The sequence below is a fragment of the Elephantulus edwardii genome, unplaced genomic scaffold (genome assembly GCF_000299155.1).
Source record: "Elephantulus edwardii isolate Elephantulus edwardi_28Jun2011 unplaced genomic scaffold, EleEdw1.0 scaffold00148, whole genome shotgun sequence".
Lineage (NCBI taxonomy): Eukaryota > Metazoa > Chordata > Mammalia > Macroscelidea > Macroscelididae > Elephantulus > Elephantulus edwardii.
This window is the reverse complement of record NW_006399898.1, coordinates 4,325,730-4,351,265: the sequence shown is the minus strand read 5'-3', so window position 1 is coordinate 4,351,265 and position 25,536 is coordinate 4,325,730. Positions and strand designations below refer to the sequence as shown.

The window sequence follows — 25,536 nt, the reverse complement described above, 5'->3', positions numbered from 1 at the left end:
TGTGTGTGTGTGTGTATATATATATATATATATATGATCAAGAGTTTATTGTAATGAAGGAAGACATTAAAGCTGTACTGAAGACATTGAGGGAAAAAATAAGGACCCAGGAATCGATGTGATACCAACTGACATGCCTTAATTTTCATTCTAAATTGTAATAATAAAAATAATAAACTAAAAAAAAATTAATTAATTAATTAAAAAAATATACTTGGAAAGAGAGAAAAGTATCAGCATAGACTGAGAAAAACTCAATGTACAGACATCAATCAATTCAATCTGTTGTCTCCTGTGCCGGGTGTCGGGGAGAGAGGATACAGAGAAGTAAATGGCAGAGCAGATACAGCATGTCAGAAGGCGGTAAGCCCACAACTGTCAAACGGTTAAGAGGGCTCTGGGGGTGCCTTTGAGTTGTGGTGTTGAAGAGCCCTGGAGATCCCAGGGACCGTCTCCGCCAACGTGCAGCCAGGGCGCTCCGTGGGTGCGGCTCTGTCTCACGTACTGTGGGCCTGTCACTAGGAGAGGCTGTTCCTTGGGAGGGGGCATCATGCCTGGAAGGTGGAGGGTGAGCGGAAGAGGAGGCTCCTCAGTAGACGGACCGATACAGCGATGCCGCAATCGGCTGAGTGTGTGAGAGGTGCCGATGGCACAGGCTAGGATGAGATCCCATCTGCTGCTCACAGGTCACTGGGGGTCGAATTCAACGCAACAGGACCCCATCACAAGCACTGTGGGAGGGGCGTGAGCAGCACGCCTGTGGAACAGGATGGTCAGGGTGGGTTCAGGGAAAAGTAGCCATGCTGGCCAAACGTGAGTGAGTCCAAGGGGCTCTGGTGCTGCAGTGCTTAAAGAGCTCAGCTTTGAACAGAGAAGCTGGCATTTGGAACCAGTCATCTGTTCCACAGGAGAAAGATGAGGCCATGTTCTTCCACAGTGAGTGGAGCCTCGGAAAGCTGTGTAGCAGACAGTGCATCCTACAGGGTCTCCAAGAGCAGAAAAGGACTGAGGGCAAGGAGCTGGTGGAGGGCAAGGGGCTGGCAGAGGGCAAGGGGCTGGTGGAGGGCTGGGGTCTGGCGAGGGCAGAGGCCTGACCAAGGGCAGAGGCCTGGCGGAGGGCTCGCCAAGGGCAGAGGGAGACCTGTGCAGGAGGGAGGAGCACTTGCCGCAGAGGAAGCAGGCACTGCGTAGACCCTGCCCAGAGACTGCATGGCATACACAGGTGCAGAATATGTGTGCACTGGTGAGGAGGTCCCTGCGATCGTGGGCTGTGTCCCCAGGCGCTGGAAGGATGCTGACTGTCCTCAGGAGGGGACAGAGGGCCCCAGATCCCCATCAGAGGAGTCCTAGGACCTGAGTTTTCTGACAAAGGTGTTCCTTCAGTTACAGAACACAGCTGGAGACGAGGGAATGGAGGAGACTGGTCAAAAATTTTGGGGATCCAGGTGACAGAGAAGGGGGGGTAGTCGTGAAGGTAGGAGCCAAGGTGGGTGGTGCGAAACAGCTCTTATCTGGAGCTTGGTAGAAGACACATGACCTTCATGTCCTGAAGAACTGAATGTGGAGTAGTAAAGGGGGGGGAAAATCAGTGTGTAAGACAGGAATGTGGGCCGCCTGGAACCACACAGACAATGCCTCCCAAGGGGCCACATGTGCTAATTCCTCTTGGAGCAAATGAACAAGCTGAGGTACTATGACTGTTCTCCTCATTCTAAAAGCCATTCTTGCCCCCTCTCTTTACAGAACTGGAACACAAGATTAAGACCATGAAGTGATCGCTATGAGAAGAGTGCAGGACACATTTACAGAAAGTGCTCTTACACAGTGTGGCGTTATCATTCAGTAACGGAAATGCAAACCAGTTGTCAAGGGGGAAAGAAACTTTTAAGAAACATGTAAATACTCTACCTGTTCCTGAATCAGATATCCAAGACTTTGGACTTTCATCTGGTTTATTGAGGTAAAAAGCACTACAATGTGCAGCAGCAGAGAAATCAGGCTACAAAAAAAAGAAAAATATTAGTCAATAGATAAGACATCAGGCACAAGGTGGTGGCCTAGGAATAGGAGCTGGAGCCAGGCGTCAGCTAGGGCACAGACAAGCCCCCAGGGCCCCGTGACGGCCCAGGGCAGGGCGGCCTTCCTCCATAACTACACAGACGTAAAATGACAGCAGTAAGAGAGGAGGGCTGTCTTTCCCCGTGGGATTTACTAAAGTTGGTTTGGGGGTCTCTCTCTAGCAGAAAGGAGAAACCTGGGGGCAGGTGGATTTCATGAACTCAGAACTAACCAAGCCCACGGAAGCAGCTGTCAAGAGCTCACCAGGCATGTCAGCTGTGAAAAAGACTGCTCCATAGTGTTAAAAAGACGGTGACGTGCATCTGACCCAAGCCATGGCATTTTCAACAGCCTCACGTGTGCGTGAAAGCCAGACACGGAGGTGACTAGAGGAGGCGTCTGGGAGACAGCGTTGGTGAGGAATCGTGAATACCACGGACTGCCGGACAATGAACTGTCGTGGAGGCATGCAGACAGAACGGTCTGCAGAAGGGAGGACGGTGCGACTCCCTCTCACAGAGCACGCTGGAGGAGGGATGAGTCCCGGGTGTCGGAAGGATGTCGTGAGCCTGGTAAAGGAGGGTGGTGTGTACGAGAGGAAGACCCTCAACAAAGGTGACTGTCACTGGGGCTGCAGCGACGGCCCCGGCACAGCCAGGACCGTGGAGATGGGGCGGGAGCCCCCGGTGTTTGGTTCGTGGAGGATGAGGTTGTTGACCCTGAGCCACCACGACAACCAACAGTCATTTACGACTGAACATCTATTTCCAAAAGAAGTTGAGGTACCTTGAGTCCTTGAATTAAGGTCATTGAGTATAAAACAAATGTAAGTATCATTAACAAGCAATCGCTTGTTATGCATCAGAGAGTTGGACAATGACTAGGGAGGACAGAAGGAGAGTGGATGCTTTTGAGCTGTGGTGCTGGAGAAGGGTACTGAATGTACCCTGGGCCGCCAGGAAAACAAACAGATTCATCTTGGAGAGGATTAAACCAAGCTACTCCTTGGAGGCAAGGATTCTGGGGCTTCGTCTGACATACTTTGGACATGTTGCCAGGAGGGACGGGTCCTTGGAGAGGGACATCATGCTTGGGAGGGTGGAGGGACGGCGCAGGAGGGGAAGACCCTCTATGAGATGGATTGATTCGGTGACTGGGGTAATCGGGGTGGGTGTGTCAGAGGCGGTGCGGTTGGCGCAGGATAGAGCAGGGTTTAGAGCTGTTGTGCATAGGGTCGCTATGAGTCGGAAACGACTCGACGGCACATAACAACAACAAATCATTAACCTACAACTACAGTACATACCTATACAAACACTGATAATAAAACAATAAAGTATGTATAGAGACATGCATCTACAATGACAAATTCTGAAAATCAGTAAGTGCTATGAAGCTTAGCTACTAAAATACCCCTCCCCTCCAAACACTTGGCTGAGCCCAGGGAAAGCACAAACTAACTTCCCATTAATTCTGCTAAAAAACGTCCAGGTGCATCTCTCCTCACAGTCCCTGCAGCCCTGACGTTTACAAGCAGGGAGACGGACTGGAAAGGCTGTTCTAGTGGGTTCTTCCCCGTCAATTCTTCCACCACCACACTCTTCCTTCCTTAAGTCGACCAGACCTACCGGACCACTTAAGATGAGAGGACACCCCGAGTCTACTGTCCAAAGATCTCGAACCCAAACTAGCCCTTGCGGTTACCTTTTAGCTAAATAACAGATTTCTCACAAAATAAAAAATATCAGCTGTGAGTACTATGTGTCTTTAAAGAACCACTTATATGAAACCAGATGGTCATCAAGTACTTTAAAGCCGAGACGAAACTATTAGGGGGCAGGGAAACTAGATGGATGGGAATGTAACAGAACCAACAGAAAAAACGAGAACGTTCCCACACCCTGAGGACTGCAACCAACATGCATGAACAGAAACTGCCGACTACACTGCTGTGTGACGCTTCACCAAAAACACAGCAAAATGCATACTCGGGGTGGGGGTGGTGGTGTTCAAGCTGTGGTTGCTCAAAACCCACCTATGGGAACAAAAGTAAACTGGGAGAGTAAATAATAAAACGACTCTCAAGATTAAAGCCGGCTTGGAAGCAGAAGTGGCATTCAATTCCAAAACAGCTTTGCCTCCGGACACTCTATCAACTTGGAGAAACAACGAAAGTTATACAAGTGTTCAGGTCTTTTGTTCATGGGGTAGCTGTGAGTCCTTTACAACAGCACTTAACAACAACTATCAAGATAAATTCTTGCCTCAGCATTGATACCATTATAGTTTCTTTTTTATCAGTAAGAAATTCCTCAATTACCTTTTATCTGTTCTAAAAAGCCCTGCTCAAACTTGTGTCAAGTGTTGGAAGCTGGGAGGGGTGGGGGGCCCAGGGAGGGCTGAGTGGAGAAGATGAGCAAATGAAGTACCTCCTGGCATCAGACCACGAGCCCTCCGCAGGGCTGAGGCCAGCAGTGCCCTGTGCTCGGGGGACACACGGAGGGACCCTTCCCCGACAGAGCTGCCGGCCGCACGGCCCCGAGCTAACAGGGCAGGCCCCGCAGAAAACACCGACCCGGCAGAGCAAAGCCCCCCTGAGACGTAACCCATCTAAGCCCCAAGAGCTGCTTCCTGACTTTAATCAGTTTCAGCGACGGTCTGGTAGCCTGTCCAGAGAACCACCACAAAGCTGCAAAGCGGGTCGGCACCAGAACCCTTTCCAGTCCGTCCCACACAGAGAACCACCGAGACAAAGGCAAGACCTGCACCGGGCCAACTCCTCGGGCTTCCCAGCACACAGTGCAGGACAGACCTCAAACAGCTACCACTGCAGAGGAAGTGAGGATAGGGTGAGGACAGGGTCCACCAAGTGAGGTTACTGACCGAGCCGGAAACGCAAAACAACTGGGGAGGAGGCGTGGAAGAAAGCCCACCTCTGAGGATCCTTCAAATGTGGCTCAGAATCAGGAGTGATAGGGTTAAGTGGTTTTTTGGGTTTTTGTTTTTTTGTTTTTTTAATGTGTGTACCGTCAAATTGGATCTGACTGGTACAGGAGGCGATTGTTCCTCCTTCTTCAGCAGCAGAGCATCCGGTGAATTTGAACCACACACTTCTGGGATTGCAGTAGAGTTTCCTGCCACTAGGCCACCAGAGCTCGCCAGGTTAAGTGGTTTTAAGTGACTACCCACTGTTACCTCAAAACAGAAATTAGAAAACAGCGAAGACATTTTACTTCCTCTAATGACTGATCCCAAACATTTCACTCACCTCACAAAAGGAGAGAGCGAGAGACAAGGGGATGAAAACCTGCCGGGAGGCGATCAAAGAAAACACAAGCGCTGAGCTGGAGAGTCTGCTCGGAGCCCTAGCTCTGCACCTGTTGGGTCCCACGGGCGAAGGCGCCCCGATCTGCCTCCCACAGGTCTCTCCCGCACCCCACACCTGCTCATCCACGGCCCCGCTATCCTCCATGCAAGCAGAGAGTAAAGTCAGGCCACACCAGTGGTTCCCAGATCCTGGCCGCTGCGGCGTGGCTGGGTTCCGGCGAGGCTGACAGCGCACACACAACAGTGCTCAGCCGGGGCCTGGGGCTGGGACCTGGACGCAGCCTGTCCTCCAAGGTGCCTCCGAGGAGCCAGCACCCTGCTAACGTGACCCTACCTGGTGCAGGAGGGGTCATCCATGCTGCTTCAGCGGGGTGGGGGGCTAAACCAGAACGAACCAGCTAAAGTCGTGGGCTCACAGCCTCCTCGGTGGAGTCAGAGGTCTCGGGCTGGCAGGCTGGTTAACGGGTTAGTATGTCTACAGATCCTCAGGTGGCCCTCAAGTGCGGCCGCTTAGGAACCCTCGGATGTATCAAACCTATGGTCAGGGGTATTCACAAAAACATGCAAACCTGTGAACTCACAGCCTTAGCAGCTCCACGCGATCACGAGGAAAATTCCCACAAAACCAAGTCTCAGTGAAAAACAACAACAGAAAAGGAGATATGGGAACACCTTCTCCCAGGATTCCAGTCTAGTCCAGTTAAAAACAGCTGTTTTGACCACAGTCTCCAAACGCCTTTCAGCTATCATCCCAAACACGGCTACTGCACACAGGGTCCAAAGAACAGAACATGGCAGCACCAGGCCTCGCTGGGCCACACGGCACAACCACACGCTGCACCACACACAGCACCAGGCCTCGCTGGGCCTCTCAACACCACACGCTGCACCACCACACAGCACCAGGCCTCACGGCACCACCACACGCTGCACCACTGCACACTGCACCAGGCCTCACAACACCACTGCACACTGCACCACTGCAAAGTACCAGGCCTCACTGGGCCTCACAACACCACACGCGGCACCACCACACAGCACCAGGCCTCACTGGGCCACACAAGCTTCCGAGGTTTCCTGGACCTTTCTCCATCTTTACTTTCCTCCTCCCCAGTGCAAATCTGAAGAGTCCAAAGACTAGTGAGATCAAACCTTTGTCCTTGAGTCTGTTCACAGGCCTGGTAATGCTGGAGAGGACACACAGTGGCCAGTGGGGCAGGACAGGACACAAAGTGGTCGGTGGGGCAGGACAGGACACAAAGTGGTCGGTGGGGCAGGACAGGCCACTCGGGCCTAGTAGGACTGGACACACAGTGGCTGGTGGGGCAGAACAGGACACACAGTGGCCGGTGGGGCAGGACAGGACACATGGGCCAGGGAGGGCAGGACAGGACACACAGTGGCCAGTGGGGCAGGACAAGCCACTCGGGCCTGGTAGGACAGGACACACAGTGGCCAGTGGGGCTGGACAGGACAGGACACACAGTGGCCAGTGGGGCTGGACAGGACAGGACACACAGTGGCCGGTGGGGCAGGACAGGACACTCGGGCCCAGTAGGACAGGACTTCTTTACAGGCAGAAGCTGCCACATCTTTCTCCTGAGGAGCAGCTGGTGGATTCGAACCAGCAACCTACTGACAAGCAGATGAGTACTTAAGCCACAGCCCAGCCAGCGCCCCTTTTTTAAAGAACCGATACATATAGTGTATCATTCTCTGCAATTCTCAGGGATCAAAGGAATGGACTGTCGGCAGAGTTAGTTAGCCATACAGTCTGTGAGCTCGCACAGCTGCCCCTGCGCTGGTTCTCCGAGGCTGCAGACAGCGGAGGAGGAGGCTGCCGGGTGGACATGAGCTGCCAGGGAGGCGCGTCCTTTGGCAGCACAACCACGTCTGGACTACGCCGCCAGAACTCCCTCTCCACCCCAGGAGAGGGCACAACACCAGGGGTGCGGGCAAGGGTGCTGAACCCCGACAGGCAGCCCGGCCCGCACCGTGACAGGCGATTACCTTCTCGGGGGGCGACCTCGCCTGCTCGCTTCCGTGCACAGACTGTGAGCGTCCCTCTCCCACGTGCGCTCTCTTTGGTTGGTTCTGCTTCAGCTTTTGCGCCCAGGATGTTATAGATTTGCTGTTAAAAAGGAGGACACCAAAATGATTCCTGTTCTTCCCACGCCGTCTACACATCGGCGGGCACTGCTTTCCTAACAGCGGAGGGGTTGCTGTGTCCAGAGAGTCAGGCCGACTCCCAGCTGACCCTCCAGCGGGTTTTCAGAGGCTGTAAACTGCAAGGGAGGAGGAGACTGTCCATCTTTCTCCCACGGGGCAGCTGGTGGATTTGAACTGGGAATCTCTGACTTGGCAGCACGTAATTTGTTACCTAAATGTCCTTTTCTGAGTTCTTATTCACAAAGGCAAAGCAAACAGTGAGTCATCGGCAACGTGTACGTCTCCTACCCAGATTAACAAGACAAAATCCATCACAGTGCCTCCTTCTGGAGAAGGTGTCTCCTGGCATATTCCGTGGCTGCCAGCTCTGACCCCCAGTGCCCGGGAGGGCAGAGCAGAGCTGCCCGAGGGGGCTGCCAGGGCCGAAATCCTCCTCCCCTCTCCCGCAGCAGCTGCTGAGCTGAACCACCGACCATCCCGCCAGCAGCCAAGTGCTCAATCACAGTGCCACCAGGGCTTCTTACGTCTTGGCACAGACTAACGCTTATACTTGTGAGTGGACAAGATTTGTGTTGCTCTAGAGGAAAAACCCAGTATATTTAATGCATTTTAACTGAAAGCTTAGGGTAAATAATAATTTTTAAAAGATTATTTGCTTCTGACAACTATTCAGCCAGTTTCCTATCTTGGATCATTCAAAAGGATGCTGAATGTATAAAACTTCTCCTTATAGTTAAGTCTTACAGACGAAAGAAAAATCAATATAACCAAATATGCTTGTAGTTAAGTTTTTGTTTTGAATTAAGTGAACACGTGAAACAAAACTGCAGTGCGGGTCCAGCCCTGAGGCTGAGCTTTCAGCAGGCGTGTATCAGCACAGTCTCCCACCTGAAGACTTTAGCAAACAGGAGGGAGGCCTGAGGGCATCAGTCTATGGGACGCTCGGCCTATTTCAATTTTTCACAGGTAGTAAGTAAATAAAAAATAGTCAACAGTAATCTATTGAATTCCGTTTTAACACTAAAATTGATGTACCAACAGGCACCTGGACTGAGTCAAGGGCCCCTAATGCCACCAGGTGTGGTAAACAGGTAAAATTCTTCTCAAGTGGTGGTAGAATCCCACTTACCTATTTGGTTTTGCACTATATACTTCTGAGGTTTTGTTTTCGCCAAGAAGACCATGCTCAAATTCATCGGGAAAATTAGAAAGACCATCCTTTAGAGACACGCTGAGCTCCTCTGCGGTCTGTATGTAAAAGCTCTGACTCGTCACGCCACCTGCAAACGACTCTGTCGGCACCATGGGGGCTGCGTACTGTCCTGCAGGGGACTCTGCATGTTCCATCAGCTCTCTGGGGTCCTGAGACTTGCAGGCGTTTACATCTGAGACGCAGAAGGTGCCATAGCCACTGCTCACAGAACTGCTGTCCACGTTGCAGTCTGGCTGGGATGAGGAGGAATCTTGCTGCATCTCGGGTTCTTTAGACATAGGAAAATGGAGCACACACTCATTTCTCTCGCTGTTCTCAGAAAGAAAACCCATCTGACTTTCGGGAGATGCTTGTTTGCTTGAAGAACCACCACAGGGTGCCCAGGCAGCACTACTGGTCTGTAGCTTCACCACGTTTTTTATCTCCTCCTGTATACGCTGCAGATAAACAGGTACAGAGTCGAAGAGGAAAGAGCATAAGTATTTATAACATTTTACAGGTTTTATAAAAATATTGTGGTTGCAAACAGATTCAAATGTTGCTCTCTAAAATACTACAATTCAAATACTTATGTGTACCCCACCGCTCATGATAGCGTTATTTATAATAACCAAAAGGTAGAAACTACCCAAGGGTCCAACAATGGACAGAGGGTAAATAAAACGTGTGTGCACGCACACAGCTCATTATTCTGACAGAGAGAGAACTGAGACTGAGACCTGCTCCCACCCACATGGACCTTGATCATATGATGTACAGCGGAGTTAGATACAAAAGGAAAAATATTGTATGATCTCATGTTGATGAAATACCTAAAACAGAGAAATATCTAGAGACCAAACATTATGACTGGTTTCCAGGGATGAATGACGGCTCACAGGATACTAAGTTTCTATGAAAGGGGTTAGGAAAACTTGGTAAGATGCAGGGTTGGTTTAACAACAAGGTGAAGATAATTAATGTTACTGAATGGTGCACTTTAAAAATGACTGAAATGCTTGGAACTGAATTCTCTTTTGCAGTTCAAGTTCAAGCCACGGACTCAGGCCTAAAGGGTGATCAACAAAAAGAAAGACTGCCAAAATCAAAGGGAAGAACTGCTGAAGGAAAAGAGGTAACAGAGGATTCCAAAGGGCGGTGTGAAAGACAAGGTGAAGTATTACGAAGGAATCTGCGAAGAGCTGGACTTGGAAAACAACAAGTGAGCAACACTTCTCAAGCTCAAAGAACTGGGAAAGAAATTCAACCCTCCACTTGCAATACTGAAGGATGCCAGGGGCAAAATTCTAAGTAATTCAGGAAGCATCAAAAGATGGAAGGAACACACTGAGTCACTAAACTGAAAAGAATTGGCAATACAGAACCATTTCAGGAAGGATGATCACAAACCAATGGTGATTAAGAAAGGAGTTCAAGCTGCACTGAAGGCATTAGCAAAAAGTAAGGTGCCAGGAATTGATACCAACCGACATGTCCCAACAAACAGATGCAGCTCTAGACGATCTCACCAAGCTAAGCTAGGAAACGTGGAGGGCAGCTGGCTGGCCAACTGACTGGAAGAGATGTCCATCTATTCCTATTCTCAGAAAAAGGTGATCCAATAAAATGTGGAAATTGCCAAGCAATATTACTATCACATGCACGTGAAATCTTGCTGAATATCATTCAAAAATTACTATAACTGTACATCTACAGAGAACTGCAAGAAATTCAGGCTGGATTTAGAAGAAGCCATGACACGTGGGATTATCACTGCTGATGTGAGATAGATCTTGGCTGGAAGCAGAGAATACCAGAAAGATGTCTATTTGGGTTTTATTACCTACTCAAAGGCATCTGACCATGTGTATCATAACAAATTATGGCTGACATTGAGAAGAATGGGAATCCCGGAACACTTAATTGTGCTCATGCAAAACACCTACATCAAGAAAGAGTTATCCGAACGGAGGAAAGGCACACTGTATTGTTTAAAACCAGGAAAGGTGTGCATCCAGGTTGTATCCTTTCTCCCTGCGTATTCAACCTGTACACAGAACAAATCATTCAAGGAGCTCGACTATATGAAGGAGAATGTGTACTGGGATTGGAGGAAGGCTCACCAACAACCTGAACTATGCAGATGACGCAATGCTGCCTGATCAAAGGGAGCTGGACTTAAAGCACGTGCTGCAGAGGATCAAAGACTGTGTTGTTTTCAAGATGGATTAAATCTCAAGATCAATAAAACAAAAATCTCACCATCAGGCCGGCAGACAACACCCGGATAGACTGAGAAGGGACAGAGATTGTCAATTTTGCTTGGATCCACAATCAACACCCCTATCGCTAGCAGACGGGAAACCAAAAGATTCATTGCATGGAGACAGCTTGCTGTCAGGGACCTCTCCAAAGTGCTAAAGAGTCATGATGGGAGTGTGGAGGCTGAGGTGCACCTGATTCACGCCATGGCCTTTTCAATCACTTGCTATGCATCTGTGAGTTGGACAATAAATAAGGATGACAGAAGAACTGATACCATTGCGTTGAGGTGTTGGAGAAGAATGCTGAACATCCCATGGATGCCAAAAAGACAAAATGTATATCTTTGGTGGGGGGGAGGATGTGTGTGGGAAAATAGAAGAATCTGTTCTGGAAAACAATGTGTTCAGAATTTATAAAAAAACTAGTATAATAATAATAAAAGTATTTTTAAATAATAAATTAAATTAAAAATAATAAAATTGAGGAGGGGGAAAAAAGTCTATCTTGGAAAAGTTGCAGCCAGGGTGCTCCTTGGAGGCAATGATTGTGAAATTTCATCTCACACAGTTGGTATACGTTGTTAGGAGACACTAGTCCTTGGAAAAAGGACATCATGTCTGCACAGGTGAAGGGTCGGTGAAGGAGGGGAAGACCTTCAATTAGACGGGCTGACGCAGTGACAGTGGGTGGACTCAGGTGTGGCAGAGACGGTGAGTATGGCCCAGGACAGGGCACTGTTCACAGGCTGTCACGAATTGTGGTCGATTCGATGGCATCCAACAAGAACAACACAAGGTGATCCACAAAACCTGGGAAGAATGCAGGCCTTAGGACAATCAACCACCACTACAAATGGCAGCACGTGCCTGGGAATAAAGCTCAGAGACTGGAAAGGACAAGACAGATGGCAAATGGAGATGAGAAATATAAGGACGAAGTGGGAAGAGCGCTGTCACAACGTTGGGACTGTAATTAAGTCCTGAAACACAAAGCACAGAAAGCCAATTTGCTCTGTACACTTTCAGCCAAACCATAGTGAAAAGCTTTTAAAAATGGTTGAAATGACAATTATTTTTTACATATATCCTACCACAAGAAAAGTTTCTAAAGAAGAAAATGAATAGAAATTGTCACTAAAAATCAAACCAAAGAGCTGAGAACCCTGGTGGCGCAAGCATGCGGCGTTGCTGATACCAGTGAAGCCCAAGTGTAATTATGCCATCTCCTTAAATGCTACTCTTAAGATAACAAGTTATGTTTTGTCTTCAGTTTACAAACAAAACTGATAGAAAGTTGTAGTTTCTCTGCAAACCGTACAAATACTAAAATCTAAAATAATCGTGTGAGGGGGCATGCAGCTCCGCGGGGTGGGGGGACCCCCCCCCATGCAAACAGCTCCCACCTGAATGTGGCTGTGGAACTGCTCCTGCTGGGCCACTATCTGCTCCTGGCATTGTTTTTCCACCAAACTGAAGAGCTGTAACCACCAGGTCTATTAAATGCAGAAAACAAGTCTGGTTAAAAAATAGAAAACAACAATTCATAAAGTTAAGGTATTTTTTCACAGAAAGAGTTTTCCAGGGGGTAAAGATCCTTTTTCCCCACCTGTATAATTTACAAGCTGAAAGAAACAAACCACTTTTAAAATACAGTTCATGGAAAAATGGAAGGACACAGCACAGAGTGGCGCTTATGTAAGCCGCAGCCCGGAAGGTCGAGCCGGTCCTATTTCAAGCAGCACCATGTGCTGTCTTCTGATTAAAACACCTCCTGGTGGATGCGCTCGGCATGGGTCTCACGGTCTCTCTGCTTCCTCTCCTCCTCATGGGGAGTGATTTCTTAAATACCACCGTGAGCCCAGAAGCAGAAACCCACATCCTTCAGCAAGAGTACCAAACCATGGTTTACAGCCTCTGAGTATTCGCTCTGTAAGGAAAAAGATGCTACTAAAGTGAGGCATGGCACAATTTTAAAGTGCTTCAGAGCTAAGAACGGGATGGAAAAAGCACTGAGGACACGGGAGTCAAGCTCCCCAATCCCTTGACTGTTCATGTCTGGTTCTGGTTCTCCCTGACTGGGGAGCCTCGTGCCAAAGGTTATGACCTGGCTCCGCCGGGATCAGCTCAGGGATGGGTCACATCGCAGTCACATGTGACAGCGACAAGGAGCTTCTGGGTCTGCAAAGTCTTTTTTTTTAAATATTTATTTTATTATTATTTTTGTGCGTGTACCGTCAAATCGGATCTGACTGGTACTGGAGGAGATTGCCCCTCCTTCCCCGGCAGAGCATCTGGTGGATTCAAACCGTGCGCCTCTTGGATTGCAATGCAGCTTCTTGCCACTAGGCCACCAGAGCTCCCCTATGCAAAGTCTTTTCTAAGCCCTCCTTCTGGGGCCCCACACAGTCCACGTCACGCACATGCTCCAGCTCCACCGCGTTCTTCTCTATCTTTCTTCTCTGGCCAGCAGGTCCTACCACCCCACCACCCCGGGTTCCTCTGTGTCCCTTGAGCCTCTCCCCACCACAAAAGCTTTGAATTGGCAGTGTCCTCACGTGGAAAACCATCGCCCCAGCTCCTAACAAGGCAGCCTCCTCGATCCTGGCATTTCGTTCCCCGGGCCCCTTCCCCACCCTCTACCTCTCACTGCTGGCCTCTCCTCAGCCCAGCTATCTCCGTCTCCTTCACAACCATCACGCCCTCCCAAAGGCTCTGTGTCCAGCACCCTGGACAGAGAGCACACAAGCCTAATCGAACAGAGAGCACCACAGCGCATAGGACAGGGCAGGGTTTAGAGCTGTGGTTCGTAGGTTCGCTATGAGCGGTCCTGGACTCAATGGCACGTAACAACTTGCATCTTACATCATTTCAGAGGATATGGGCATCTGGCTCAAAGTTAAGCCTACCACAGCTTTGGGACGTTTGTTCGTTTAATTAGACTGAACAGGAGTTCCTGAGTCTGACCTAGAGGAAATCTCTTGGGTGCTGGGTTAGATCAGCACCCTGTATTAACATTATCTGTGAGGTCCCAACAAACATAGCCTGTTTGTGCCTCACTTACCTACCGTATGAGGTTCACAATACTTTATCAGTGACTGGGAAAACTCGATTTTAAATTTAAACAGGACAGAGAAGAAATTCATCTCCTGTGTGTGTGTGGTCTTGTTACCATGGAGAAAGACATGATGCCTTTGAAAGAGGTGGTCAGGGAAACGAGGCGGCCTCTCCCCGAGATGGCAGTGTCACGGGGCTGCAACAATGGGCTTGAGGGGGATAGCACTGGGCAGGGGTTCCTTCTCTTGTCAAGGGGTCGACAGGAACAGGAAACTTTAGAACAGATCAAGAAGTCTCAATGGGATGGAACTGCACTACAAAAATCTGTGAGGTCGTGGATGTCACAAGTATCGGGGAGAAGAGGAGACAGTGCTGTCACTGCATGGGCAGGGCCCAGGGACGCAGCCCACAGGACAGGCCCCACACAACGGGCAGGGCCCAGGGACGCGGCCCACAGGACAGCCCTGCACAATGGGCAGGGCCCAGGGACACAGACACAGGACAGCCCCACCCAACAGAGAACTGTCCCATACTCATTTTGAACAAGAACATAATCTAAAACGTGCAGCTCAGATTCACTTATTATCTGGAATGAAACTATCAAGATCTTAGTTTCAAAACCTTATTAAAAGCGAGCTCTGGTGGCCTAGTGGCAGGAAGCTGCACTGCAATCCCAGAGGTGAGTGGTTCAAATCCACCAGATGCTCTGTGGGAGAAGGAGGGGCAATCTCCTCCTGTACCAGTCAGATCTGATTTCACCGTAAACAACCCAACCCTTATTAAAGACTGGCAACCACTTCAGAATATCACGTCCCAGGAGGTGTTGGCCCTGGCCCTGGATCCTGAAGCAGTCTGAGGCTGGGCATTCACGGTGAGCTCACAGAAGGAAGCACCACGCAGCCCCCTCATGTAAATGGGCATAAACACACACACACAATCCCGTGGCCATCAAGTCCCTTCTGACTCACTGTGACCCTACAGGGCAGAGCTGACCTGCCCCACAGGGGTTCCAGGGCTGGAATCCTGGAAACAGACGGCCTGACCCTCCTCCCACAGAGCAGCTGGGAGGTTCCCACTACCTACTTTGCAGGTAGCAGCCACAGCTTACTCACTGTGCCACCAGGGGTCTCTCAGATGTGCCTAGGCATTTATATACTGAAATACACTGTTGCTGTTATTATGTGCCATCAAGCCACCCGCAACTTAAAGCGACCGTAGGCTCTGCACCCTGCCCTGGCCTGGGCCAGTCTCATTAACTCTGACACCCCCACCTCCACTGCCTCAGTTCTATAACAAACCATCTCATCAGGCTCTTCGTCTCCTGCACTGGCCCTCCACCCTTCCGAATACGATGTCCTTCTCCAAGGACTGTTCCTTCCTGGTCAGGTGCCCAAAGGATGTGAGAGAGCTTCCAAATCCCTGGCTCCAGGGAGCAGCCTGGTCTCCCTCTCTCTCTCATAGATGCTATTCTCTGCAGCTCAGTTACAAGAACACTGTACGGATTTCATTTTTCAGTGGCTGCTTGTCTGTTATTAGGCACAGGAAAAACAGAAGCTGTTATCATCTGTGAGTTTCACTTCAGGATAAGGAAGCATGATGTTATTCTTAAAGTTGATGATCTTGGAAAAAGAGCACTTGGGCATCAGGGAAGACTGAGTGCCAAGGGGACACACGTGTGTGGTACACTGGCCAGGAGACAGACACAAACCGGTGGGTACTGTGATAATGAGGGGCATATAAACTTTAGTCTTCTAATCATTAGCACTAAGTAGAGAAAATGCTAAAGCCACTAGTTAAAACAAGTTAGGTAATGACGCTCTTTAAGAAGTTCTGTGAAGGGAGCGCTGGTGGCCTCGTGGCAAGAAGCTGCACTGCAATCCCAGAGGCGTGCAGTTCGAATCCACCAGATGCTCTGCTGGAGAAGGAGGGGCAATCTCCTCTTGTACCAGTCAGAACCGATTTGACGGTACCCACACACACAAATAATTTAAAAAAAGTCCTGTGAAATAAGTCAGACAAAAAAGGACCTAATATTGTATAATCCCATTTCTATGAAATACCTCACTGGGACAGGGAGAGGCCCAGGGACCAAAGTGTATTTGTGGTTCCCAAGGACTGGGGGAGCAGAGAACCAAGAGTTACTGCCTGGGGGGTGCGGTGTTTGTCAAGACTGATGAAAAGCTTAGGGAATGGAGTGTGGGGAGCTACCAGGACACGGCAGATGTAGCTCATGTCACTGGAGTGGACATGTAGAGTGGATAAAAGGAAAAAAAACTGTATATATAAATTTTTTTAAAGTTTCTAACAACCTCAGAATTATCTGCCGCAGTTAAGGATTTAAACGTGTTTTAGAAATATTTCTATTAAGATGCTAACTTGTCATGTAACTGATCCAAACTATGTAACCTTTCCGAGTGTGAGCAGTCACGGCTTCAGAAAGGCAGGACACAGGCCTTGGAAAGGGGCCCACCGGGGTCGCAGGAGCCTCAGAGCTCTCTGCTGCTCCTTATAAAACACAATGAACGAGAATGATCCTCTGAAGCACAAGGTGAACGAATGATACTGTGAAACACAATGTATACAAATGTTGTATGCAAATCAATATAAAGTAAAAAAAAATTTAGAAAGAGACTTTTCTTAAAATGTGATTTGAATAAAAGTTTACAGAGTTAACTGGCTTTCTATTCAATTATTAATACTAATTTTCTTTTTAATAAGTTTGCTGATTGTAAACTACATATAAACTGCAAGTTTATACCATCTAAAACATTCTTGGTGAAACATTCTTCTAGGTCATGTAACCCTGGTAGGTCCACTTGCTGTACGGAGGTAACTCATGGTTGCTGTGAAGCCAAATACTGTTACCCACGCTGGACAGTGTTTGGTGAAGCTCCCTGATTAAAACAAGCTTGGAAGCAGGAGTGGCATCCACTTCCACAGTAGCTTGCCTCTGGAAACCCTATGAACTTGGAGAAAGGATGAAAGTTATACAGAAAGTGTCCAGGACTTTCATTCATAGGGTCGCTATGAGTTGCCTGAGACTCAACGGCACTTAACACAACAACAACAAACCAAACCCAAGGCAACTGCTTCAAGCCTGGTGTCTGTGACCCCACGGGGCAGAGACCATGTGGAGGGCATCCAAGGCTGTCCAAGGTGCCACCAAAGCCTACTTGGTCTTACACACTGCAAGCATGCTCCTGCCACTTCCTGCCTGTCATTTTCAGTTTCTGTTTCTTCCTAATAATGTCCTTTCCCACCCTACTGCGGCCCAGCTGGCTATGACACGCAAGGACCCTGGAGGACAGAGGGAACTATCCCTACAGAAGCAGACTGTTAGATCTTGTCCCCAAAGAGTGGCCGCTGGGTTCAAGCTCCTGATCTTTTGTTAGCAGCTGTTGTTGTTGTTGTTGTGTACCACAGAGTAGGAACCAACCCACAGCCACCGCTCTGGGGGTTTCCCAGAGGCAGTTAATAGCACGGAGGAAACTCCCTGTCTTTCTCCTGTGCAGCAGCTGGTGGACTTGAACTGCGTGCCTTTGGGATTGCAGTGCAGCTTCTTGCCACTAGGGCACCAGAGTACCCATGGTTAGCAGCAGAGCGCTAAGAACACCCCAAGTGCCTGCTGTGGAGTTGACCTCTAACCCCCCGAAAGCCTCTACTGGGCTTCCAAGGCTGCAGCTCCTGCTGGGAGCAGATCACCTAACCTCTCTCCTGTGGAGCAGCTAGTGGGTTCGAATGGCCAGCTAGCAGCCCAACACTCACCCACTACACGCCAGGGCTCCTAAGTAATGCACACGCAAAACCAAAAGTCCAGCCCACTGCTGCTGAGGGGATGCCCACTCACAGTAACCCTGCAGGACAGAACAGCCCACGGGGTCCCCCGAGCTGCAGTCTTTTCAGAAGCAGACTGTCGCCTCCTTCTCCTGACAAGCACCCGGTGGGTTCAAAGCACCAACCATCGTGTTGGCAGCTCAGAGTTCTAACCACTGCACCACCAGGGTTTCTTATAATTAATGTTCACTGGACTCTTTAAAAAGGTTACAGAAATTAGAATGAATGCTACTACTCTAAAGGGAGGTGAAAACATGAAATTTGTGCAAAAAAAGTTTAGGAATAGACTCCCATGATCCTTAAAACATAACCTCATACTTTCTACAACACTCCACTAAAATGTCAGAGGCTATTTTGTTAGTTTTCACGTATTACTAGAAAACATCCCAAATAAACTCAAACTCAAAAAATGTGGCTGAATTGACCAGTGTTTCATATTCTAGCTCAGTAAGAAATATTATCAATGACTCCTCATCAAATAGTCAATTACATACCCAATGATTTTAAAATAGTTATTATTGTTATGTACTGTTGGCCTTCCCCAGAGTACTGAAGAACAACGATGTCAGTCGGAGACTAAGGTGTGCCTGATCCAGGCCATAGTCTTCGTAATTACGTGCTATGTGTCAGAAAGCTGGACAATGACTAGGGATGATAGAAGGAAGATTGATGCCTTTGAGCTGTGGTGCTGGAGAAGAGTATTGAATATACCAATATACCACGGACTGCTAAGAAAACAAAGAGGTGCATCCTAGAGAGGGTGAGAACAGCTGCTCCTTGGAGGTAAGGATTCTGAAGTGCTGTCTGATACAGTTTAGGCATGTTGCAAGGAGGGATCAGTCCTTGGAGAGGGGCATCATGCTTGGGAGGGTGGAAGGACAGTGCAAGAAAGGAAGATTCTCGATGAGATGGATTGACTCAGTGATGGGGTAATGGGGTAAGTGTGTCAGAGACAATAAGGTTGGCACAGGATAGAGCAGGGTTCAGAGCTATTGTACACAGAGTTGCAATGAGTAGCAGGTGACTATATGGTACATAACAAGAAGTCAATGAATTGTTACATGTAATGAAAATGTAATGAAACATTCCCTTTTAAGTTACAGTACTTAAAAATGATTCAAATTTCACAGTGTGATTATGTAGATAAAAAAATATAAAAACACAGAACTGCTATTTTCCTATTTTTTAAAGTTTATGATAATGTTCAATTGTTTTTAGAACTCTGATAATTATGAATGATTAATGTTAAGTAATTAGTTAGAGGTGTTACTGGATTTTTAAATCAAGTAATCTCAATCAATTTATTATCCTGGAAAAAAAGCGAATGCATATGATTTTAAAAGGATGATTAACATTTAAAACCAAAATCTACTGCTCTCTAAATAAAGAACTTAGTAATTTTTATTCCTGTAATGTAATACCAGGCCTTCCTTTGGAAAATCTACTTTAGGTATTCTACAAAATAAAACAAATGCACAAATAGTTCTTACTATTAAAATTTAAAATTTTTTTATCACATTGAAGAAAGACTCACTGACATTAAAAATCAAAATAAAGCAATATATCACATCTACAGAGACAAGGCACGATTATGATAAAGCACTAGAAACCTTAATATATAGAATTAGGACACTCAAAGTCTATATACACAAAATCTACTATACTTTATTCTCATCTCCAATGACCCAACAGGACAGAGCAGAACTGTCCCACCGTGTTTTCAAAGATGTAAATCTTTACAGAAGCAGCCTGTCTCCTCTATCCTGAAAGCCTCGAACCACCAACCCTCTCACTGGCAGCCCAAAACTTAATCCACCATCCCAAAACTTAATCTACCATCCTACTGGGGCTCCTGACACAGGCCTTGGTGTTTGCAAACAGTAACCTTTTCATGTGAGTTACTAAAAACATTAACATCAGCAACAACGTTAATGATTTTGGGATCCCCAGGTTTCCAAACAAAGGCAACATTTCAGCTCACATTTAACAGAGAGAGAAGGCAGAAGGCCCAGCCACACTAAACATTGTTAAAACACACTTTCAGTCTCTTCTCCACATCCCTAAATATTGTTCCTCCAGTAGATACCTGCCCACCTTACTTTTACAGCAAATTAAGTATCATTTCTTACTTTTTCAAGAGATAGACTTCTAATAATTTTGCGCTTAGAAAAGGTACTTTAAAAATTATTTTACAATTTCAAACATAAAAAAAAATCTCGATACCTCACAGTTTTTCCAAAGTTCCGAATCAGTCTTCCCACTGCTTTGCAGCTCTTGCATTAAACAGGTTGGGCCTTCAACTGTATGTTGGATAACAGATGGTCTGGTGTTCCCCAAGGAACGGGACACTCCATTTGTACTAAGGTGGGGACAACTTCTGTTGAAACATAAATAACGCAAATTATTTTCTTCATTCTACTGAAGCAGCGAACAATTCAGCAGTTCAAGGTTTCGCACAGCAGCACAAAACCACTGACACGTACTCCCACCTCATTTGTTCAAAATCTGATCCCGGCTTTGTCCTCAGAGAGAAAGAGCAGGAACAGGAGAGCCAGCACTTAACTCATTTATTTTATTTAAATGAACACAACAGTCTTCCCCACAAGTGAGGGAGCACAGAAAAGTTTCTGTTAAATAATCCGAAGGAAAACTCCTCTCTTCTCAGATGTATGTGATTCTAGAGGATTCTTTTTGCTTAAAATGTAGCCCTTCACATTAGCAGGGATTCCTTTTGTACTGCCCAGCATGTCACCTGAATCCCCCCAATTTGGTGTGATAAGCGAGGTTTATCTGGGCACAGACTTCGTGCCTGGCGTATCAGCAGTAACTGTTCCGGCTGTCAGTCCCCTGAGGGTGCAACATGGCACAGATTCTTCCCTAAGGCCCATCTTTGCCAAGCTTTGCTTCAAGTTTGCTTTAGAAAACAAAAAAAGGTATCAGTAAAGGCATTAAAATTTACACCGGAAACAAAGAGGATACAAAAAAAAAAACAAAACCCAAACCCAAAAAAACCCTGGAAGCAAAGAAAGATAGTTTTATTTATGACACCTCTGCATTGTGTCACAAAGAATCTCTTCAAGAACAGAATAATAAGAAAACTAGAAGCAGATAAAATATTCATAAAATTTCAGAAGTTGATAAACATAACATATAGTCCAGAAAGGTTTACTTAGTTGGAGTAATAATGTTTTAAAACAACCAAACGTATCCCCACTGTGACTGTCAGCAGAAGGATTCTGACTCCCGACGATCCTACAAGGCAGGGGAGAGACGGACAGCGCCCAGCAGGATTCCGAGGCGGTCAGTCTTCACCGAGGTAGAGGCCACATCTGTCCCCAGGCAAGGCCAGTACGCGAGAACCCACCAACTCTTTGGGTTAGCAGTGCGTGCCTTTACCACTGCGTCACCAGGGCCCCTCCACAGCTACAGCGCTGGGGTTTGACTTTCACTGACATCTGGCCAGACACAACGGAACAGAAGTTCAATTCCACAAGTTCTGGGAGAAAGGCACACTGAGGTTCTTCTCGGCATATCAAACTCTAGGTGCCAACAGGGTTGCAGAAGTGGGCTTCAAGGGGCCACCAAGTGCTACAGGAGCCAAACGAGTGGCCGACGTCCTGTGCACGTACAGCAAGACCTGTGACTGCTGGACTCCGCGTGAGGCAGAGAACTGCTACCACAGGAAAGTGCATCTACCTTCACCAGCAGCAACAGAAGAGGGTTAACACCGCACCTTAACAGGGCAAAGGCTTTTGAGAGCCCAGCAAACCGGGCTGAGTTTTAGCTTCCTCAGGTCTCCCTGGAGATGAGTGCGGGCCACAGACCTCCTGAACCACGTCCCACTGACAGGCATTTTCACCTGCTGTCTAACTGCCCATCACCCAGCATGCTATAACCCTAACCCTATCCCCAAGCCGTCACCTCTCCTGAAGAGGGCGGGGAACCAGCAGGCCGATCAGCAGGACTGACTGACTCATGAAGCCCTACTGTCTGCCGAGGCATCTGTTCCCTCACCAGCCGACCCCAGCCTCCTGTGACATTATTCTTCCTCCCCCCCCACCCCAGTTAAAGCTCAGGTCCCCTCCAACGGTCCTAACTTCTTTGTTTAAGCTACTGACAAATTCAGTGAGCAGGGGATCCAGCTTGTCAGACCACAGACAAGATACGAGTAATAAACGGGGTCTGACATAAAAGAAACCAAGGGCAGCTAAGAAAGAAACTGCCTGAGACGCAGCGTTTGATGGCATCGTCTTTCTTTGAAGCAGTCTGCTTGGCGCTTACTTCCTAGTATTCAACTTTAATTGCTATCGGCTGCACTGCTTGGAAGAATTTCTGCAACAGAAAATATTCTTTGTGCTATCAATCTTAAAATGTACAAATAACACTATCCCATGGCCATCAAGTCAATTCCTAACCCCTGTGGGCCTGCTGGGGCAGAGCAGAATTGCAGCGCACGGTTTTTGAGGCTGAAAATCTTTATGGAAGCAAACTGACTCAGCCTTCTCCCATAAAGTGGTTGGTGGAGTTGAACCACTGACCTCTCAGTTAGGTCCCCAACACTGTGCCACCAGGAATCCTTAGAAACCTTGCAACCGAACTTAAATGCTTTTTATAATTTTTTTATTTTTATTATTTGTGTGTGTGTGTGTGTGCACTGTCAAACTGGATCTGACTGGTACAGGAGGAGATTGCTCCTTCCTCCCCAGCAGAGCATCTGGTGGATTTGAACCATGCACCTCTGGAATTGCAGTGCAGCTCCTTGTCACTAGGCCACCAGAGCTCCCTCAGACTTAAACTCTTCTAAGGAGAGCAGAGAATGAATGAGATTTTTAAGTGACTAAAAACATATTCAACAGAAGTTTATACACAACCAACAAAACAAGAACTTTCTCAAAGTTCTCTGTGTAAAAAAATATACATGTTTCTGGGAGAAACTAAACACATGGAGGGGCATAATCTATTCTTAACTTGAAAAACTAACTCTCCTTGATTAGTTCCTGATCTTGAATTTTTTAAATGTGAATCAGGAATGACGACACAATTTGGAATGACTTGGTGCACTGCAAATAAAATCCTATGACTCACTGTTCTAATCCAGAAAAAGAATCAATCTATCTATCTATCTATCTATCTATCTATCTATCTATCTATCTATCTATCTCTTCTTCTATCATTCTTACCTAGCAGTGTTTAAGTTTAGTCCAAGGTAATGGGGAGAATTTTTGTCTTCAGGTTCTACAGACGATGGAGAAGTCTTTTGTAAATTTTTCACCAGGTCAAAGTCTTCCATAGCATACAGAGATTGTTATGATCTGTTATTTGAAATTACAGGTTCTTTCAGTGTTTGAAGACACTGAATCGGAGTCATCTTCAGACACGTCATCGTCTGCAGGCATTTTCAGCTGCTAGCATTCAGAACCATGAAAACCTAAGCTTCAAAGACCGTCTGAAAAATGAACGGGATGGGGGGAGAAAGACTATATAAAAAGCGGCTCACTGCTCACGCTGCCAACTATCTTTTCATGAGTCTAGGGACCTTGAACTCTTTTCTACAAATGGACTTTAAGAACAGCAGCATCTGTAATAATGGCTGAAATGGAGACATAACTCAAATGTCCATCAATTGATGAACAGGTCCACAGATGTGGCCTCGCCTCATGATGGAATGTTCCTCAGCCAGGATAAGGATGAACTCCTGGATGAACTTTAAAAACGTAATGCTAAGTGAAAGAAACCAGCTGTAAAAAGCCAGGTATCATAGCATTCCACTGACAGGAAAAGTCAAGGACAGACAAATCTACATAAAGACAGGAAATCGAATAGCGGTTTCCAGGATCTGGGGGAGAAGAGAATGGCGAGTGACTCCTGATGGCCATGGGGTCTCCTTTCAGGTGACGGAGAAGAAACTGCACAGAGTGGTGATAACTTCACACCTTGCACATATTTATTACGAGCTGCTACGTGTGCACTTCGAAAGGGCACATCTGATGAGAAATTCATTCTATTTCAGTCTTTTAAAAGCCACACTGAGAAGGATTTGCAAATACACCATCCTCCCTTTCAGGGACTCTTCCAGAATTGGTGTATTTCATAATCAAAGTTCTAGATACAGTCTTCGATGTAACAATGGGAATACTTAATGCCTTGTTAGCTACTAAATCCCTACAACCATCATGTGTGGTAACTTAGATGAATGGAACTAGCTACTGTTTAAATAGGTTCTGTAATAACTGGCAGTGTTGATAAAGGTAAGGTCGCCTCCTCTGGGCAGGGCTGGCAAGAACACATTTTGCACTGTGTGTGGATGTGTATGTAAAGCTACAAAGAATACCATTTCACCGTTATGCATGTGTTACTTCTTAAAACAAGAAACAACTGGCCAGATCAACTCTGATTTTATTGAAGTTGGGGGTCCAGAGGTGGACTGGCTGCGTGGAGTCAAACCCTTTGCCTCCTAAATTGCTTAGGAGAGAGCCAGGCCGTGAGAGAAAAGGGAAAAGGGATCCAGACTGCTCTCGAAATGAACACACTTGAGCAAGCAACAAAGGCAAGAGAGCTCCTCTTCAGGGTCCTCCGGGTCCTCCCTCTTCCAGGGCCCATTCTCACAAAGCCCAAGGTTGACTCAAAGGCTCTGTGCACTTCCTGCAGGGACAGGTGTGAATGGGAAGGGTAAACAGAGCTAACTCACTGGATCGCTCCCCTGTGGCTCCAGGGGACAATCGGAGTATTGAAGAGTCAGAGGCTGCACCTTCCAGGCAAGGACCACAGTATCACAATATCGGCATTCCAATCTCCACGCCCTCCCCCCAGGAAAACACCAGCTCGCTGCAGCAGGATGGATGGGGAGGTGGGCCTGCAGCCCCTCCCTGCTGAGGTATTCTGGAAACAGAGACCTAGGCAGAATCCCAATGGACGGTCAATGATGCAGGTTCAGTGCAACCAACGAAGAAATAGGTGTGAGGAATACAAAAAGAGACAAGTTTTCTATTTTCCAGCCACCAATTCTGACTTCCCTAGCAAATGAAAACAAACCACAACAAAAATCCTAATGGAGATCCCGGGTAGAGGAACAGAGTTGTCTAGTCTCCAAATTCTGTCATTCCTAGTAAATAAGTAATAACAAAAATCTTATAGCGAGCTCTGGTGGCCTAGTGGCAAGAAGGTGTACTACAATCCCAGAGGTGTGTGGTTCGAATCCAACAGATGCTCTGCTGGAGAAGGGAGAACAATCTCCTCCTGTACCAGTCAGATCTGATTTGACGGTACACACACGTACACACACACACACACACACACACACACACACATACACAAAAAATAAAATTGAAAAAAAGCAAAGATATCAAGTGCAACAATAAATGGAAATCCAAAATCTCTGTAAATGTTCACTAAAATTAATAAAATTTAAAAACATTAACAAAAATCTTAGTGTAGATGGATGGATATGGGGGTGAACAGAAAAACAGACTTTTTTTTTTCTATTTCTCAAGGACAAATGAATTCTGGCGACCCAGCTCCTAGCAAAAAAAAAAGAATATTTAAAAAAAAAATGGAGCTGTGAATAAGGAAAGATGGATGGATCAGGCCCCAACCATAAAATAAAAGTTAACTAGGAGTCTTGATCTGCGGGAGAGAAAG

At 47.2% G+C, this 25,536-nt stretch overlaps 1 protein-coding gene across 1 annotated transcript in view; it reads right to left on the bottom strand.

Moving 5' to 3' along the window:
• Positions 1-23,188, bottom strand: part of MPHOSPH9 (M-phase phosphoprotein 9) — a 61,161-nt gene extending 37,973 nt beyond the window's left edge. Inside the window, exons 1-6 of the mRNA XM_006894696.1 lie at positions 23,079-23,188; positions 20,122-20,275; positions 12,414-12,503; positions 8,684-9,204; positions 7,396-7,516; positions 1,909-1,999 (exon numbers count right to left, since the gene is read on the bottom strand). Coding sequence (XP_006894758.1) covers positions 1,909-1,999; positions 7,396-7,516; positions 8,684-9,204; positions 12,414-12,503; positions 20,122-20,275; positions 23,079-23,188 — 1,087 coding nt within the window. The remainder of the gene's footprint in view (positions 1-1,908; positions 2,000-7,395; positions 7,517-8,683; positions 9,205-12,413; positions 12,504-20,121; positions 20,276-23,078) is intronic.
• Between the last annotated feature and the right edge of the window lie 2,348 nt (positions 23,189-25,536).